At 30.7% G+C, this 15,831-nt stretch overlaps 1 protein-coding gene across 3 annotated transcripts in view; it reads left to right on the top strand.

The window, feature by feature from the left end:
* Positions 1–15,831, top strand: part of NCAM2 (neural cell adhesion molecule 2) — a 504,953-nt gene that overhangs the window by 353,621 nt on the left and 135,501 nt on the right. For all 3 annotated transcript variants that reach the window (XM_036881527.2, XM_057501625.1, XM_036881529.2), the window contains 2 exons: positions 1,944–2,104; positions 4,270–4,415. In XM_036881527.2, coding sequence (XP_036737422.1) covers positions 1,944–2,104; positions 4,270–4,415 — 307 coding nt within the window. The remainder of the gene's footprint in view (positions 1–1,943; positions 2,105–4,269; positions 4,416–15,831) is intronic.

Raw genomic sequence — 15,831 nt, 5'->3', positions numbered from 1 at the left:
GTTTTTGTAGTTCCTCTCTTTTCCTTTCTTCTTCTCTTGTTGTCCTCCCTTGTAGTTTGATTACTTTTTAGTGCTTTGTTTTGATTCATTTCTTATGATTTTTTGTTTGTGATTACAATGAGGTTCTTACAGGACAGCCTATATATATATAGCAGTACATTTTAAGTTGAAAACAACTTAAATTTGAATACACTCTGAATACTACATCTGTATGCCTCATTCATGTTTTATGTTTTTGATATCATATTTGATATATTTTTTCTTTTGTGTATACTCTATTATTGTAGTTATAATTAATTTTACTCTTTTTGTCTTTTAACCTTCACACTAGCTTAAAGAAGACCTGCTAAAACTTCTTGTAAGGCTAGTTTAGTGCTAATGAACTCCATTAATTTTTGCTTGCTGGAAAACTATCTGTCCTTCAATTCTGAGTGATAGTTTTGCTGGGTAGAGTATTCTTGATTGGAAGTTATTTGCATTCAGCACTTTGAATATGTCATGTCACTACCTAGTGTCCTGCAGAATTTCATCTGAAAATCAGCTGACAGTCATAATAATCTTTCCTTCTATGTTTTTTACCTTTCTGCTCTCCTTAGATTTTGACATTTTAATTATTATATGTCATGGTGTAGATCTCTGGGTTGATCTTATTTGGAACTCTTATTGGGTTCCTGTGATCTGTATCTGTATCCTAGATTAGGGAAGTAATCAGCCATTATTTCTTGAAATGTTTTCCACCCCTTTCTCTTTCTTCTCCTTCTGGGACCCCATAATGCAAAAGTTATTACACTTGATTTCCCATATTCCCTTAAGCTATCTTCACTTTTTAAATTTTTCTTCCCTTATTTTTGCCCTTTTGGGTGCATTCTACTGCCCTGTCTTCCAGGTTGCTATTCTGTTCTGCTTCATCTGGTTGGCAGCTGAACCATTGTAGTGTGTTTTTCAGTTTATTTATTGTGTTCTTTAGTTGTGACTTCTGTTTGGCACTTTCTTATATTTGCTGTCTCTTTGTTGAGGTTCTCACTGTGTTGATGCAGTCTTACAAGTTTGATGAACATCTTTATGTCTATTATTTTGAACTGTTTGTCAGGTAAATAAATGATATCCTTTTCTTTAAGATTTTTTCCTGGGGTTTTATTGTGGGTTTTTTTTTCCTGTTTCCTTACTTTGCTTTCCCTTCTGTGTTTGTTTCTGTGCATTAGATGAAACAACTACCTCTTCCAGTCTTAAGGACTGGCCTTGTGTAGGCAATGAACATTAATGTTCAACCTTGCCTACTTATTTGTCTTTGTGATTGTCTAAGCAACCTGATTTATTCATGTTAGAGGAAAGAGTACATGGGTACTATGAGCCTGCTGTCTTCAGCAGATGCTTGAATAGTACAGGGGAGAGTTATTTACTTGTCCATACAAATTTAAATTTAAAAATAAATCTCGAATGGATAATAAAAACTGTACTCTACAATGAAACAGAACATTTCATTGATGATCTTTCCAGTGAACTCTGGCTCTGCTTTCCAGAAAGCACTGGCACATATCCTAATACAAATTCTTATCCTTCTATGACTTAAAAACATCTAATTTTCAATTTTCTATTGACATTTCCAAATATATCATGAAATGTGCAAAAATTTCATAAGAGTAGATGCAAAATTAGTGTTTGTGAAATACTAGTAATAAGTGTATATATAGTGGTTTGTACTTTTTATTTTTCCATATTTTTACTAATCTAATATTTAGTGTCAAAATTTCAATATAGCTCAGATGCTATTTTCAGGCATAGTTTTAATATATATGCATTAAGTTTTACTGAGCTATGAAAAGTATACTTTTGATTGAAATATAGCCTTGTTTATCAATCAGAGTAGTCATGATACGATTGACAACCACTGATCAAAAAGTTGAGAATGATTTGTGAAGATCAACCTCTGTTTTCTTCTTTAGGAATGGCAGGTTCATTGAAGAAAATGAAAAGTACATATTGAAAGGAAGCAATACAGAACTCACTGTCAGGAACATTATCAATAGTGATGGGGGTCCTTATGTCTGTAGGGCCACAAATAAAGCAGGGGAAGATGAAAAGCAGGCATTCCTCCAAGTCTTTGGTAAGTATTATAGCATAGTAGTTAAAACTATAATTAGGAAATATAAAATAAATATCTTCCATATTTACCAGGAGGCTTATTGTTTTATTTTAGGAACTTTGGGAAATTTGAGAACTACTAAGTTTTTTTTAAATTAACTTTGTTTCCATTATGTTTGTAAGAAGAAAAGCAGTTTTGCTGGTGGTGATTTGGAATGTTATTATTATCTTTAAAAAAGCATAACATTAAAAATCATTTGCATCACTAACATCTATTATGTTCTCTCCGTTTTTAAAAACAATGTTATTAAAATGCTTATGCCACAAAGGAAGGAGGGAGAATGCTGTAAAAGAGGGACCAATGGGTCAGCTGTCCAATAAAATGGTGTTTCTTATACAGACCAAAAGATGAATAGTGATAACACATTTGGACATGCCCTCTGCCAGTTGGTCCTGTGGTTTTTGTAACGAAAATATTTTCTGAACCAGAGAAGTTTTCATTAAGCTTATATTCTAGTGAAGTGAGATAGGTGATGAACAGCTCTACTAAAATATATTTTAAAAAAATAAAATTGTGATAATATTCTCTAAGAAGAAAGTGAAATTGGATAGATCAGGGAGTGTTGGGTAAAGAGCGCTATGATTTTGGATTGCATGGTTTTGGAAAGTTACTCAAAAGAGTAATACACGAAGTAGGTAGTAGTGTTTACACATAAAATCTTTAACAATGAGAAGTCAGCAAAGCTAAGAGAAAGGAGAAAATTGTTCACAAAGAGGGAAGGGTGAATAAAATTCAAAATGTTAGGAATTATAGAAAGCCCCTAATTTATTCCAACAGTGTTCCCCAGTTAAAAAGACTGTTCTCTTTAAAATTTTCAACACTAAATAAATATGTCTTCATATAAAAATACTTACAAATGATAGTATATGAGATAATTTCAAAGGGTAGATATTCTCAGTCTACCTTATTGGGCTCATATGAAGCACTCTGTAGCTCTTTTCTTTTTTTTAAAATTAAGGGTGACAGTGAATGAGAACAAAGAGATAAATAAAAGAAAGTTTCTAATGTTTTCACCCTGTGAGAAAACATTAGTGTGTTCATCCTTTCAGATAGAAAATTATTGATGAACTATTATATGCAACATCGCTATTGTAATCACTTGTGTATAGTAACACTGAACACATTTCTATTGTATTTAACACAAAATCATGTATATATAGTGGAAATATAGCTAAGTCCATTAGAGTCATGGAGTAAAGAGTAAATTGTTAAAAATTATATTTTCCATATTTCTGAAATCAGGAATCTAATTTCCTAATTTTAAGAACAATTTATTTATATTCCATGATTGTGTTTAAAGATTTTTAAGAAGTTGCTTGTTCTAAAATAATGTGTTGACTTTACCCCTTTTGTGATCTAACAAGTAAAAATTTAATAAATGCAGATAATAAAGAGTTTATAAACATAAAGCTCTATGGTATTATGTAAATTTGTGAATAGGCATAATTTTAATGTTAAGACAATTTAAATTAGTAGACATATTTCTTTTTATAAGTCATGGTTATAAAGAAATAATTAGCTACAAGACCTAATAATATTGTTAAGATAAACTGATGTGAAAAAAAATCAACCTAAATAATATAGGAAAATAACTTGTATATATATTTAGTTCATAAATATTTTAAATAAGGAACATAATTATAGTTGCTACATATTCAGGATACAGCCATCATTTTTCTTCTTTGGTGAAATTATTTTTGAAGCTTAAGTGAAATTACTAAAAAAAAAACCAATGCTATGAACACACTCATACACACACAAACACACTTACACACATATACACATGTGGCTTTAAAAGGGGAAGTTTTAATTTTGCAGCTTTAATAGAGGATAAAATAATAAAGTGGCTTTTAAGTTAGCAAAATTTTTCAAAGAATTATAATTTGTATGTTGGTTTCCAGGCCACTTCAAATTATTTTTATAATGATATTCCTGACAGTTATTTCCTACAGTTTTTTCTCCTGTGCTTTGCAACTCTCTTGTCACCACCTTTAAAGCACAGCATGCTTCTGTAACTGCTACACAGTTAATAATTCCATGCTATGTTAACATGGACCATGGCTTTTAAGTCTGAATAATATTATTTTCTTCCAATACAGATTGAGTAATATATATATTCTTTACAGTACAGCCTCACATAATACAGCTCAAAAATGAGACTACATATGAGAATGGTCAAGTCACACTCATATGTGAAGCAGAAGGGGAACCTATTCCAGAAATCACTTGGAAAAGAGCAATGGATGGCATTACATTTTCTGAAGGCGATAAGGTAACAGCAACTCAATACATAGTGGTTTTCACTACCATTGTATTTTCAGAATTTGGTATATTATTAATTCTCACATTGAACTCAAGCTTATCTAGTAACTTGTAGGAATGAAATAAATGGTTTAATTTTTTAAAAGATGACTATCACAGTCACCCTAAAAATAAATTCAGAAGAAAAAATGTCAAAGTATGTTATTTAAAGATATTTTTCATTTAACCACAAAAATCTTAGGTTGTTGGTATTCTTAATTTGGTTACCTGGGCTTTTGGTATACTTGGAATCTATAAAATATCACTGCAGTTTTAATCTCACCCGGCGCTGTGAAAATGAAAATAATTCAAATTCACAAAATTCTACCTGTCATTTAAATCTACTCTTTAGAAGTTGTCTTTGTGCAGTGGAATAATAGGTTTCTTCTTTCATATAATTTAGAATCTAATAAAGAGAAGTAAGTTCAAACACAACAAATACAGCATTTTAGTAGCAAATGTCACTCCCATGTAAATTGGTGACCTTTCACCAGAATGCATTGAAGTTAATTAGAAATCAATTAAACATTATCATACATTTTGCTATACTTCAGAGGTTTTCATTATTATTTTTTTATAACTATTCATATAAAACTCTAAGTACAGTTCAACAGAAAAGGTAGTGAATTAATGGTATGATGAAATTGACATTTTCACATGCATAAAGATTTTAAGATTAAGTTTATAGATTGCTTTTCTCTTCCTAATGTGAAAAAGTAACCCCCTTTAAATCTCTTTTATTAATTTAAATTGATTTCGGCAAAAGACAGAGATTTCTAAAATATAAGTACCTTTTACTCACCAGAAAAATTCAAATTCTGTTTATCCAAAACACACTTTCTATTGCCCCACCTCTTTATATAATTTTTAAGAACATCCTAAGTCTATAAATTGATGAAGCAGGTATCTCCCTGTCTATTTACTATTCTTTTGAAAGCATATATTCCATTACATATCACCTTTCTTTGCCCTGTTTCTGCCTCAGGATGGCATTTTTAAGAGAGCATATTTCTTTTGGTAATAGATATTGTATTTTTACATACTTCTATATGAAAATTGAAAATCAAATTATAAAATCTGAATTACATTTGTAGTCTTTCACAACCCAGAGAAATGATACAGAGTATCTTTAATATTTTCCTAACAGAAAATCTAGATATTACTATGGTACAGTTGCTAAGTCTCAAAGAATCTTTATTTCCATAAGTTTGTTTCAAGTTGTCAAAAATAATAGATATATGAAGCTGTATGTAATTGTTTTCATATCAATTTAGTACATATCTAATACTTATCACTCAAGATTGATAGTATATATCACTCAAGAGTATGATTTTCATGTCCATAAGGCTTTATTAATTGTGCCTTTATATTCCTAACTCATGCTTTCATTATTTTTCTCCCACTATAAATTTCCTAAAAGTTCTGTTCTTAAATATAACATTTACTGTATATTTAATAGATGTTTCCTTATATATATATACTAAGGATGAGAGATACATTATATTCAGTTATTTTATCAATAAAATTGATTTATCAATCGATTTTAAAATTTTCAAGTAACTTCAAGTAGCCTTAAGGCCATGATATTTTATTCTTCATTCTACACCCCAGTCCACCCAAAATCATATACAGAAATGTCATCTATACTAGCTGTGAAAAAACTATTGATTTGCTAGGAACTATCTCTATTAAAGTACACACATACCTTTTCAGTTTTTATTTCATTTGTTTGTTACAGAACAATTCTAGAGAACCAAATATGCTTTTATTTTTCCAAATACAACTTCTATCCCATGGATAGAGAAATTAAGACTATTCACATTTTGGCATGACATTTCTCCAAAATTAGTCTAAGATCCTTGTCTTATTCTCTGGATGGTAAACCCTCTTTTCTCCTAACATTCCTAGTTTCTACAACAGCCAAAATTCAGCAACCAAATGGTAGAGCTGTGCTTTGAAGTAAAAGATGTAATTTTGAATCTCAGCTCTGCCATTTATGATGCTTCAGCTTTGGCAATATTATTTGAACTTTTTCAATATGAGTTTCTTCATCTCTAAATTTGGATAATAATAACTATTTCCCTTACTGGTATAAGAAAAATGAAAAGTACATCGTAAAATGCATATTAGTGTCTTGACATTTTGTAAATACTCAACCTTTTTTTGGTCATATTACATCATATTACATAATTTTTAAAATATAGTTTCTTTTGTTTCTCTTATTTTGAGTAAATTTTGGTTTTTAATAGACTCTGTAAAGTCTGAAACCTCAGGTTTGATTAAACAATATTACAAAATATGTTGAAATCATCTCTCTCTTGTCATAGAGAACAGCATTGTATTTGTCATACAAATCATTTGCAGTTCCTGTTAAAATGCAGATTCTGGAATCCTACTCTCCAAGGTTGATTTAGTATGTCTTACACAGGACTTAAGAGCAATACAGAACAAAAGATATCCAAACTTCTCTTCATGTATACACTTTCAAGGTTTTGATGTAATTGCTAATTATGTAGGTCACAGACAGTGAAATATTATCAACTTAATATGGTTCAAACTCAAAGCTTCATCTGAAATATGACAATGTGCATTTAGCAAACTTATTCATCATTGTTGATTTTCAAGGAAGAAATTAATTAGCATTCTCAATTAGTAGCATTCCTTTTCCATGCCTAAATTCTCAATCACTAGATAAGAAAAAAGAAATAAATGAGGATAAAATATGGCTTAAATATGTAGGTCAGTGAATGTTCTTATACTGAACTAAAGAATTAGATAAATTTACCCAACATAGTCCTGAGCAGCATTAGACTTTGTAACCCTCCCTGTGGGAGAAGAGACAGCACTGCTGAGATTACCATCATGGCCGAGAACAAAGGACAACCTGTGGTCTCTGCAGGAAGGTCCTTTCTGAAAATAAAAAAGGGAGTGACTAGGAAAAGCATATCCATTATGGTATTCCCAAAGCAACCCAATCAAACATTTTCCTAGTTCTCATTGGGAAAGGCCAGGATGTTAGCAGGGCTCCCTTCCAGTGGAATAAATATTAGAAGCCCATGAGAAGTATTCATTGCCAAACAAACATTCTGTTAATAACATTTTAATAAGCATTGTATATATATATATATATATATAGTCTCAGTTTATTCTTGCTGCATTGTAAATAACCCTAAAACATAGTGGCATAAAACAACCATTTTATTTTGCTCATGATTTTGTGTATCAGGAATTTGGGAAGGGTTATCTGAGTAGATATCACAAGGAGTCTCACATGTACTCACATGCAGATGTTTACCAAAGCTGTAGTTTGTTGAACTATGGAACTATGCATATTAATATACCATAAAACATTATTGCATATGGTGTCCTTCAGAAACAACAAGAAAACATATGGTGCTTAAACACAGAGCTCTTTTCTCTATAATCTACTTTCATCCATTTTACCTGTATTTGGAATAATATATGTAATTGTAGAAACTTCAGAAAATTTTAAAAATATAGGAATATATCAGAAAAGAATATCCACTTCCTTTAGAAATATTTTCCTAATGTCCACTGTTATTTCATGATAATATTTTGTTATTTTATTTTAAAGAAATTTCACAGTTTTCTTTCATTCACTTTTAGTTATCTACTTGGTGAAAATATCTAGGCAACTTATTTTAGTGTGACTTAAGTATTATTGATGATTTTCCATTAAAATATTAATTTGCTAGGTTTATTAAAACATTCATTAAATTGAGATCTTAATTCTAGAAAATTATTTTGGGGTCATCTTAAGATAATTTGCTTATAAAAATTAGAAATTCCTGGCCTCTTCATTTAAAACAAATCATGTTATATACTTAATTATAAAATATTTAAATGTATAAAGTTCAAGACAGCACTGAACCTACTGTGAAAAAAGAAACAGCCATGAATTAAAGTTGTAAAGTGCTCTGCATTTTACAAACTAAACAATCTAATTTTTCTACATTAAAAATCTTTACTTTTTTTAATTTACCATGTCTGATTTCAGTTTCTGCATGTCTAAATAGGGATAATAATAAGACCTACTTGGCAAAAGTTTCTGAAAATGAAAGTGCACATATCCCAGACACAAACTGAATAACTGAAAGTGTTATTTCTGTATCTTTGGAGGTATCCAGTTTTTAGATATTTTATTCTTGAGATAATGATCATGTTAATTCTACATCAGTAAATGTTGCCACAAAAGGAACCAGGTAGAACTTGCATGAGCATGGTCTTACCTATTGTATGAATAATATCATCCACAAGAATAGTTGGATACTGTTAACAGTTGTAGATTGTGCTTCCTTGGCAGAGCTATATATAGTTTACTATAAAATAATCTCTAAAATTTTAATTCAGTGACTCAGATATGAACTTATTTTACTTCACTAAATTCCAGTTCTCATAACTATATATCACATTTCTTATGGAAGTTGACAGTGTCAGGATCTGCATTTGAATTTCATCTTAGTCACTGTATGTTTGGTGTCAGTCTCCATGTCTGCAGGGTAGAGCAGTTAAGGGCTCTAACATCCCATCCAAGAGGAAGATAGATTCTCAGGTTACTTGGAGGTAGTAAAGGCTGATCTTTCTTCCTGTGAAACACAATCTCAGAACCAGAAATAGCACCGATTTCTTACATTGTTATCTTCTTCTTCCCTCTCTGCCAGGTTTGTCTTCCCCCACTCCTCCTAAATTATTCCTCTTTAGGAAGTGGGTCATGTTTTTGCCTCCTTTTCATTCCGTTTACACCTCCCATATTATATAACAATAAATAGTGATTTAGAATAGACTCTTCCACATTCTAAGAAGTACCTAAACATGTCATTAAGGTAGGAAGAAGAAATGCTACACTCCAGAAAGCAAAATTGCTTAAGAATACCTTGTTCTTCATAAATTTTGAAAATGTGATTTCATATTCACATGATAAAACAGGTTTCTTTTAAACAATTTTTTGAAATATTGTTACTTGTCATTTTAGGATTAAGTGGGAGTAAAAAGATCTACAGGAGGTGCTTTTTACTCCCATAATTTCCTATTAAATAGTAAATATAACAGTATGTAGTCCCATCTATATGAATAGAATATTTTATATAATAATTGTAGAGTGCTTATAATATTGTCTGGTGGATAACATCTCACATGTGTCATTTATCTACTGTTAAGATTCAGAATCTATAATTATTTTAATCCTGTTATACTTGTCCTAGATAGTAAATTATAGACCTATCTACACTAGAAATTAATAACACTCTACATTGAATAAGTGTTTGAAATGTAGAACAAAAAGTTATAACCAACTTCAAGCAGAATTTTTCAAATGCCATTTGACTATCAGCTTCTCTCATTTCTATATTCTTGTGCTTCCTGGACTTTTATACATTTAATTTATGTTAAATTGAATTAGCTTTTCATCTACTCTAATTCTAGCCAAAAATGTCAATGTAATCAAAAGTATGATTATACACCAGTTTTATTTTTAATACTAATTAAAATAAATATAAAACCACAAAATATAAATTGTTATTCAAAGTAATACCTGAATTTAGCATGTGCCCTTCACTGGTACACAGACAATACCTTTTTACTCAATTGTATTGGTGAACAATATTATATTGGTGTCAGATGTACAACATAGTGATTCAACAATTACATACATTACAAAATGCTCATCAAGATAGGTGTAGTTACCATCTCTCATCATATAAAGATATTACATTGACTATATTCCTTATGCTGTACATTGCATCCCCTTGATTTATTTATTTTACTTGGAAGTTTCTACATCTTTATCCCCTTCACCTATTTTGCTCATACCCCCACCTGCCCTCATATAGCAACTACCAGTTCTCTGTAGTTATAAGTCTATATTTGTTTTACTTGTTCATTTAAAAAAATTCTACACATAAGTGAAATCTTAGTATTTGCCTTTCTTTGTATGACTTATTTCATTTAGCATAATACCCTATAGGTCCATCCATGTTGTAAAAAATGGCAAGATTTCATTCTTTTTTATGGCTGCATAATATTCCATTATGTTACACATCTTCTGTATCCATTAATCTACCAATGAACACATAGGTTACTTCCAAATCTTGGTTATTGTAATAATACTAAAACAAACATAGGGATAAATATATTTTATCCAATCAGAGATTTGGATTTTTATCAGAGGTAAATACCCAGGAGTAGAACTACTTGGTCATATGGTATTTCTATTTTCAATATTTTGAGGAGCCCCATGTTGTTTTCCATAGTGAACCAATTTACATTCCCATGAACAGTGCACAAGGGCTCCTTTTCTCTGCATCCTTGCCAACATTTGTTAATTCTTGTGTTTTGGAAAGTAGCCATTCTGACTGGTGTGTGGTAATATCTCATTGTAGTTCAGATTTGCATTTCTCTGATGATTAGTGGTGTTGAGCATCTTTTCAATTGTTTGTCGGCCATCTGTATGCCTTCTTTAGAAAATTTCTATTCAGGTTCTCTACCTATTTTTTATCATATTGCTATTTTGGAGTTGAGTTGCATGAGTTTTATATATTTCAGATATTAACCCCTTGTAGAATACATCATTTGCAAATATATTTTCCCATTCAGTAAGTTGCCTTTTCATTTTGATGATTTCCTTTGCTGTACAGATGCTTTTTAATTTGATATAGTCCTACTTGCTTATTTTTGCTTTTGTTTCCCTTGGATAGGGAGATAAGTCCAAAAATAAATTACAAATGTTGATGTTCAAGAGCTTATTGCCTATCTTCTCTTTTAGGAGTCTTATTGCTTTATGTCTTCTATTTAGGTCTTGAATCCATTTCAAGTGTATTTTTGTGTATGGTCTTATACAGTGCAAACCATACTTTTTAAATACTTCTTTTGTATCAAACACACTTTAAGTTAATGTGATACAAGGTTTAGCTATGAAATTTTCAGAAGTGGAGCACATTTATTTCAGTTAGGGCAGAACCCATTCTCCATCCTCCTTTATGTGGGGCCAAGCATTTCCCTCCAATAAATAAATATGCTGCATTGTTAATTAATGGTAAAGAGTTCACAAATCATAGTAGGAGAAACTCATTTAATTTCAGTCCTTATTACCAAATGGAGCTATCAAAATGATGCCAATAAGCTTAATAAATAAAGTATAGTGATTAACTTCAAAAAATAATTTCTTCCTATTTTTGCTGAAATAAGAAACTCTAATATTGGTCTAAGTTTAGATGAATTCAAAATTTCATGATTAAAATAATAGGGCTTTCTGTTCTTTTCCATTCATTTGGGAAACATGTCTTCCCTTATGAAAGAAAGCAACTTAACTGATTCAATATTAACATTAGTACTTTATTATTACACTATTTCATTCATTATTATGTTAGTGTTTTATGCTCTAGGATGTGATTCCTTACTGTGTATGTAGAGCTCTGGATCTAAGGAAACACTGTTTTTTAAAAATGACTTACTTAAACCACTTAATGAAAGGCAGGAGATAATGGAGTGATATTTTCACATCATATGAAAATATCCACTGAAAATTCTTACATCTTTCATATATATATACACATATATGAAATATTAAGGTTATATTAACCTTTTGTTTCTCTTTTCTTAGTTCTATAGCAAATATGATTTATTGAAAGATAAATTTCATAAAACATAGCAGTAAAATAATCATTGAAATGATTGCATTTTATATAATTAGCATTTCCTTTCCCACTTGCCTAAATTTATGAATAATTATCAACAAATATTATTGAGGCTGTTACATTTACAGTACTATGCTAGGCAAAAATAATGCAGAAGTTAAAAGAAAAAGAGTCTCCTGCTTTCTGGTGCAGACAGTTTAGGAGGGTAGCTGGAATCAAGGCATATTTAAAATCACCAGTCTTTTCTTTATGAATATGCAATTTCATATTCACAACACCAATTTTGAGTGTGTAAGTGAACTTTTACAAGGCCACAAATATATCTTTGGGAAATTTCTTTGTGCTATGACAGACCCAGTTAAACTTGTTTTTTCAGGCCTCTGTATCAGTGCATATTGGAAAGCCTAACTACTCTCATCAGAGTATCTCCTCTCAGTTTGCTCCAGGCTGATGAAAATTGCTTAGACTCTGATGTTAAAAACAGAAACAAACAAAGGTATAGTTGGCAGCACCTTTATATTATAGGGGAAGAATTTAACATTTTCCTCTTCCCTTTTCTCCTTAAATAGAAAGTACCAAGATGAGATTAACAAAATGCACAATTGTTGATTTAAAAAAGAGACTATAGAGTTTCAAATATCTGTACTTCATTTATAAAGACTCCAGTCAAATGAAAAACTATGATGACATACTTATATCATTGACTTTAGGTGTGAGGCATAGTATACACGTACTTTTTATGTATCTTTGCAAGTAGTATACTTCTGGGCAAATTTTGTATAGCTGTATTTTTATTATTTTTATGAGAAGTTTTATTTGTATCTCTTTACCAAACCTAGAAGTTGCATTCTGAAATGCAATTACAGGGAATTCTTTGTACATGATCCTAAGACCAATTAAAAAAAAACAGAAAATAAAACAATCAGGAACAGAGGTCAAGGAGTGAACTACAATGCAAAAAATAAATAAATAGATTCAATAAATGTTTTAATAAGTAACTGAAGGAACAGTAATGGTACGTTTGTTACAGGACTTTATAGACGATCATATGCACAGCTGAACAATATATATTGCTTACTGTGAGTGATCTTAATGACAAAAGAGTAGAATTTACAAAAATGCCTGGACTTTCCAAGAATCAGAGACTACAGATAATGGAATGTATTTAAATTCCAAATGTTCAGTCCTTTGAATTTCTCAAGCATATTCTGAAAAATCCTCAGCATCTAAAAGAAATCTTTTCATTTGATGTGCATTAGGAGATTTTGAGGGCCTGTTCACAGAATAAGGTATTTAAAGGAATCCATTTGTATAATCATAGTTCCTAACCATGTGAGCTTCGGTATTGCCAATTCATATAAAGTAAAGCTTAATGAAGTAGTGTTATGTAATAGTTGTAATGCTGATTCTTTGTTTCAGTTCCTAGATTTCCCCTTTAGTTGCTCTCAGATATTAGGTAAATTTTTCAGAAGTACAGTTCTATTGTTTATAAAGTAAGTCCCCATCAAGTGCTAACATTTCCGTATTCTATAAATCTCTCTATTGACTCAGTAGATAATTACACATATTAAGATAGAGTTTTTAATTCCAAAACTAGCCCTTTTAAAAATCAGATATTTTCTAATTTTTAATTTGTGATTATCTAATAACTTAGTATAATGAGGCAGTGTGTTTGCAATTCCTTCTATATAGTTTTGCCACGTAATTTGATTATAAGAAAAACTGAGATTACTTTGACAGTATCTTTACATTGAAAAAAAGATCAATTTCTGATTGTAGAGAAAAATGCTAATGAGGATACTTCTGGCACCTGTAGATTTTAATGCTTGTATGTTTTCCCCTTTCTAGATATAGTGGGCTTTTCTGAGGGATTTTGTATTTGAGGACATTTTTAAGGTCTACCTAATGCATCTTTTCATACCAGTGCTCTGAGAACAATACTTTTGGTCCCTGCTGGGCAATAGGCAAAATGGATACTTCTATTCCCCATCTGATGTAGGTGGTAGAATATAATTAGGTATTTTGGAAATCTTCTTGGATGCTTCTGAGCTAGCTGAGAGGTTGGTTTTCAATCATTTATAACTTTCCAAAATTTCTTTTCCAGCCCTCAGCTTGAATAACAGTTAATCAAGGAAGCTGAGTCATGAGTTCAACATGTCCTTTTTAAAATATATTTGAGAAATTTCTGGGAAATATTTTTAAAATAAAAATGTCATTATTCCTTTTTAAAACATCACTAGTTAGTGAACTATTACTTCTAAATATATTATAAGAATTCTCACTTGAAAAAAAGTCTCATGAGATTTGTAAAATATGATAGTAGTTCACAATTCTACAATAATTTCTGGGGAAAAATGTTATTTATACACTGAGTGATTTTAGTATGGCTTTGTAGCAGAAAATAAATTATTTTTTTCTTGTAAATTCTTTACCCTACATGAAGACTTCAGTTGATACTTATTTCTTCTTATGAAGTAAGCTACTACTAACCCTGGAAAAAATATGATATCATATAGATATCAAGAAATACAGAAATGTCAGTGAATATTATAGATAGCAAAAATAACAAATGTTCTGGTAAATGTAACTTTGAGTTACTTAGATGATATTTTAGTGAGTAATATTTACTAAATTTAAGAAACAAGATAAAATAAGTTTTAATGAATGCATGCCAACAATGTAGATATTTTGGTACAACTTTAAATGATATATGTGAAAAATTAAATTCTATGAATTGAAAGATGAATTGATAGACACAGTATAGTTCTGAAAGTATTTCAGCAAGCATTCTACAAACAACTTGCACAAAATAATATATTCGATGAGTTCTATTTTCAACCTTAAGCATGCAACAAAACAATTGAATGCATTTTAATGAAAATTAGTATAGTTACTGCAATGCCTTCCATTGTTCTTAACTCATGGATTAACAGATAATAAATTCAAATGATATATTAATCAAACATCTTCAGTAATAACTCTATTCAGCCACCTTCTGAGTAATTCTATGTATGAGAGGGGGGACAAAACAAAAGACATAGATGAGAATCTTCCTTGGCTACAGTGTATTTCTGTGACCTATCTTGGGAGCAGTGCCATTACTGTTGTTTTATAATCCCCAAAAATTCTTGTCTAGCTTCCTATGTCTTTCATTCTTGGATGCCAGATTATTTTTACATGCATGTTTAATAGTGGATCTTCTTAGAAGAAAATGCTATTTATTATTTTTACTCTATCAAATATGTAGAAGCAATGTAATTCTAATTTTTATGGGTCCTACCATCTTTTACTTGGCCCAAACCTCCCACCTTGCTTACTTGTTTTAGTCCCCAGTTTAAATTTCATTGTCTATTATTATAATCATTAACTCATGGCACTTTTGCCTGAAGCATGCTCTTCATGGTTTACAGTAAACTCTCCCGATTTTTCTCTGGTCAAGCTTCTCACATCTTTCATTCTCCTTTTATCAGTCTTTGTCCTCCAGTTGGCCTTTAAGTGATTGAAAGCCCCAGGATGGGGGTCCATTCTCTGATTCCCTTTTCTAACTATGCTATTCTCTTGATTTACTTTAGTCTCATGGCTTTAATTAACAACTGGATTCAATAAACTAAATTGCAATCGTGACCCTTCCACTGAACCCTAGTCTTCTTTATCTAATGGTCTACCAGTCACCTCCATTTGGGTATTACATAAAAATCTCAAAGTGATAACATTCAGTCCAACTCTGTACATTAT

Source organism: Manis pentadactyla, chromosome 1, assembly GCF_030020395.1.
Source record: "Manis pentadactyla isolate mManPen7 chromosome 1, mManPen7.hap1, whole genome shotgun sequence".
Taxonomy (NCBI): Eukaryota; Metazoa; Chordata; class Mammalia; order Pholidota; family Manidae; genus Manis; species Manis pentadactyla.
This window is presented reverse-complemented; position numbering and strand designations above follow the sequence as displayed.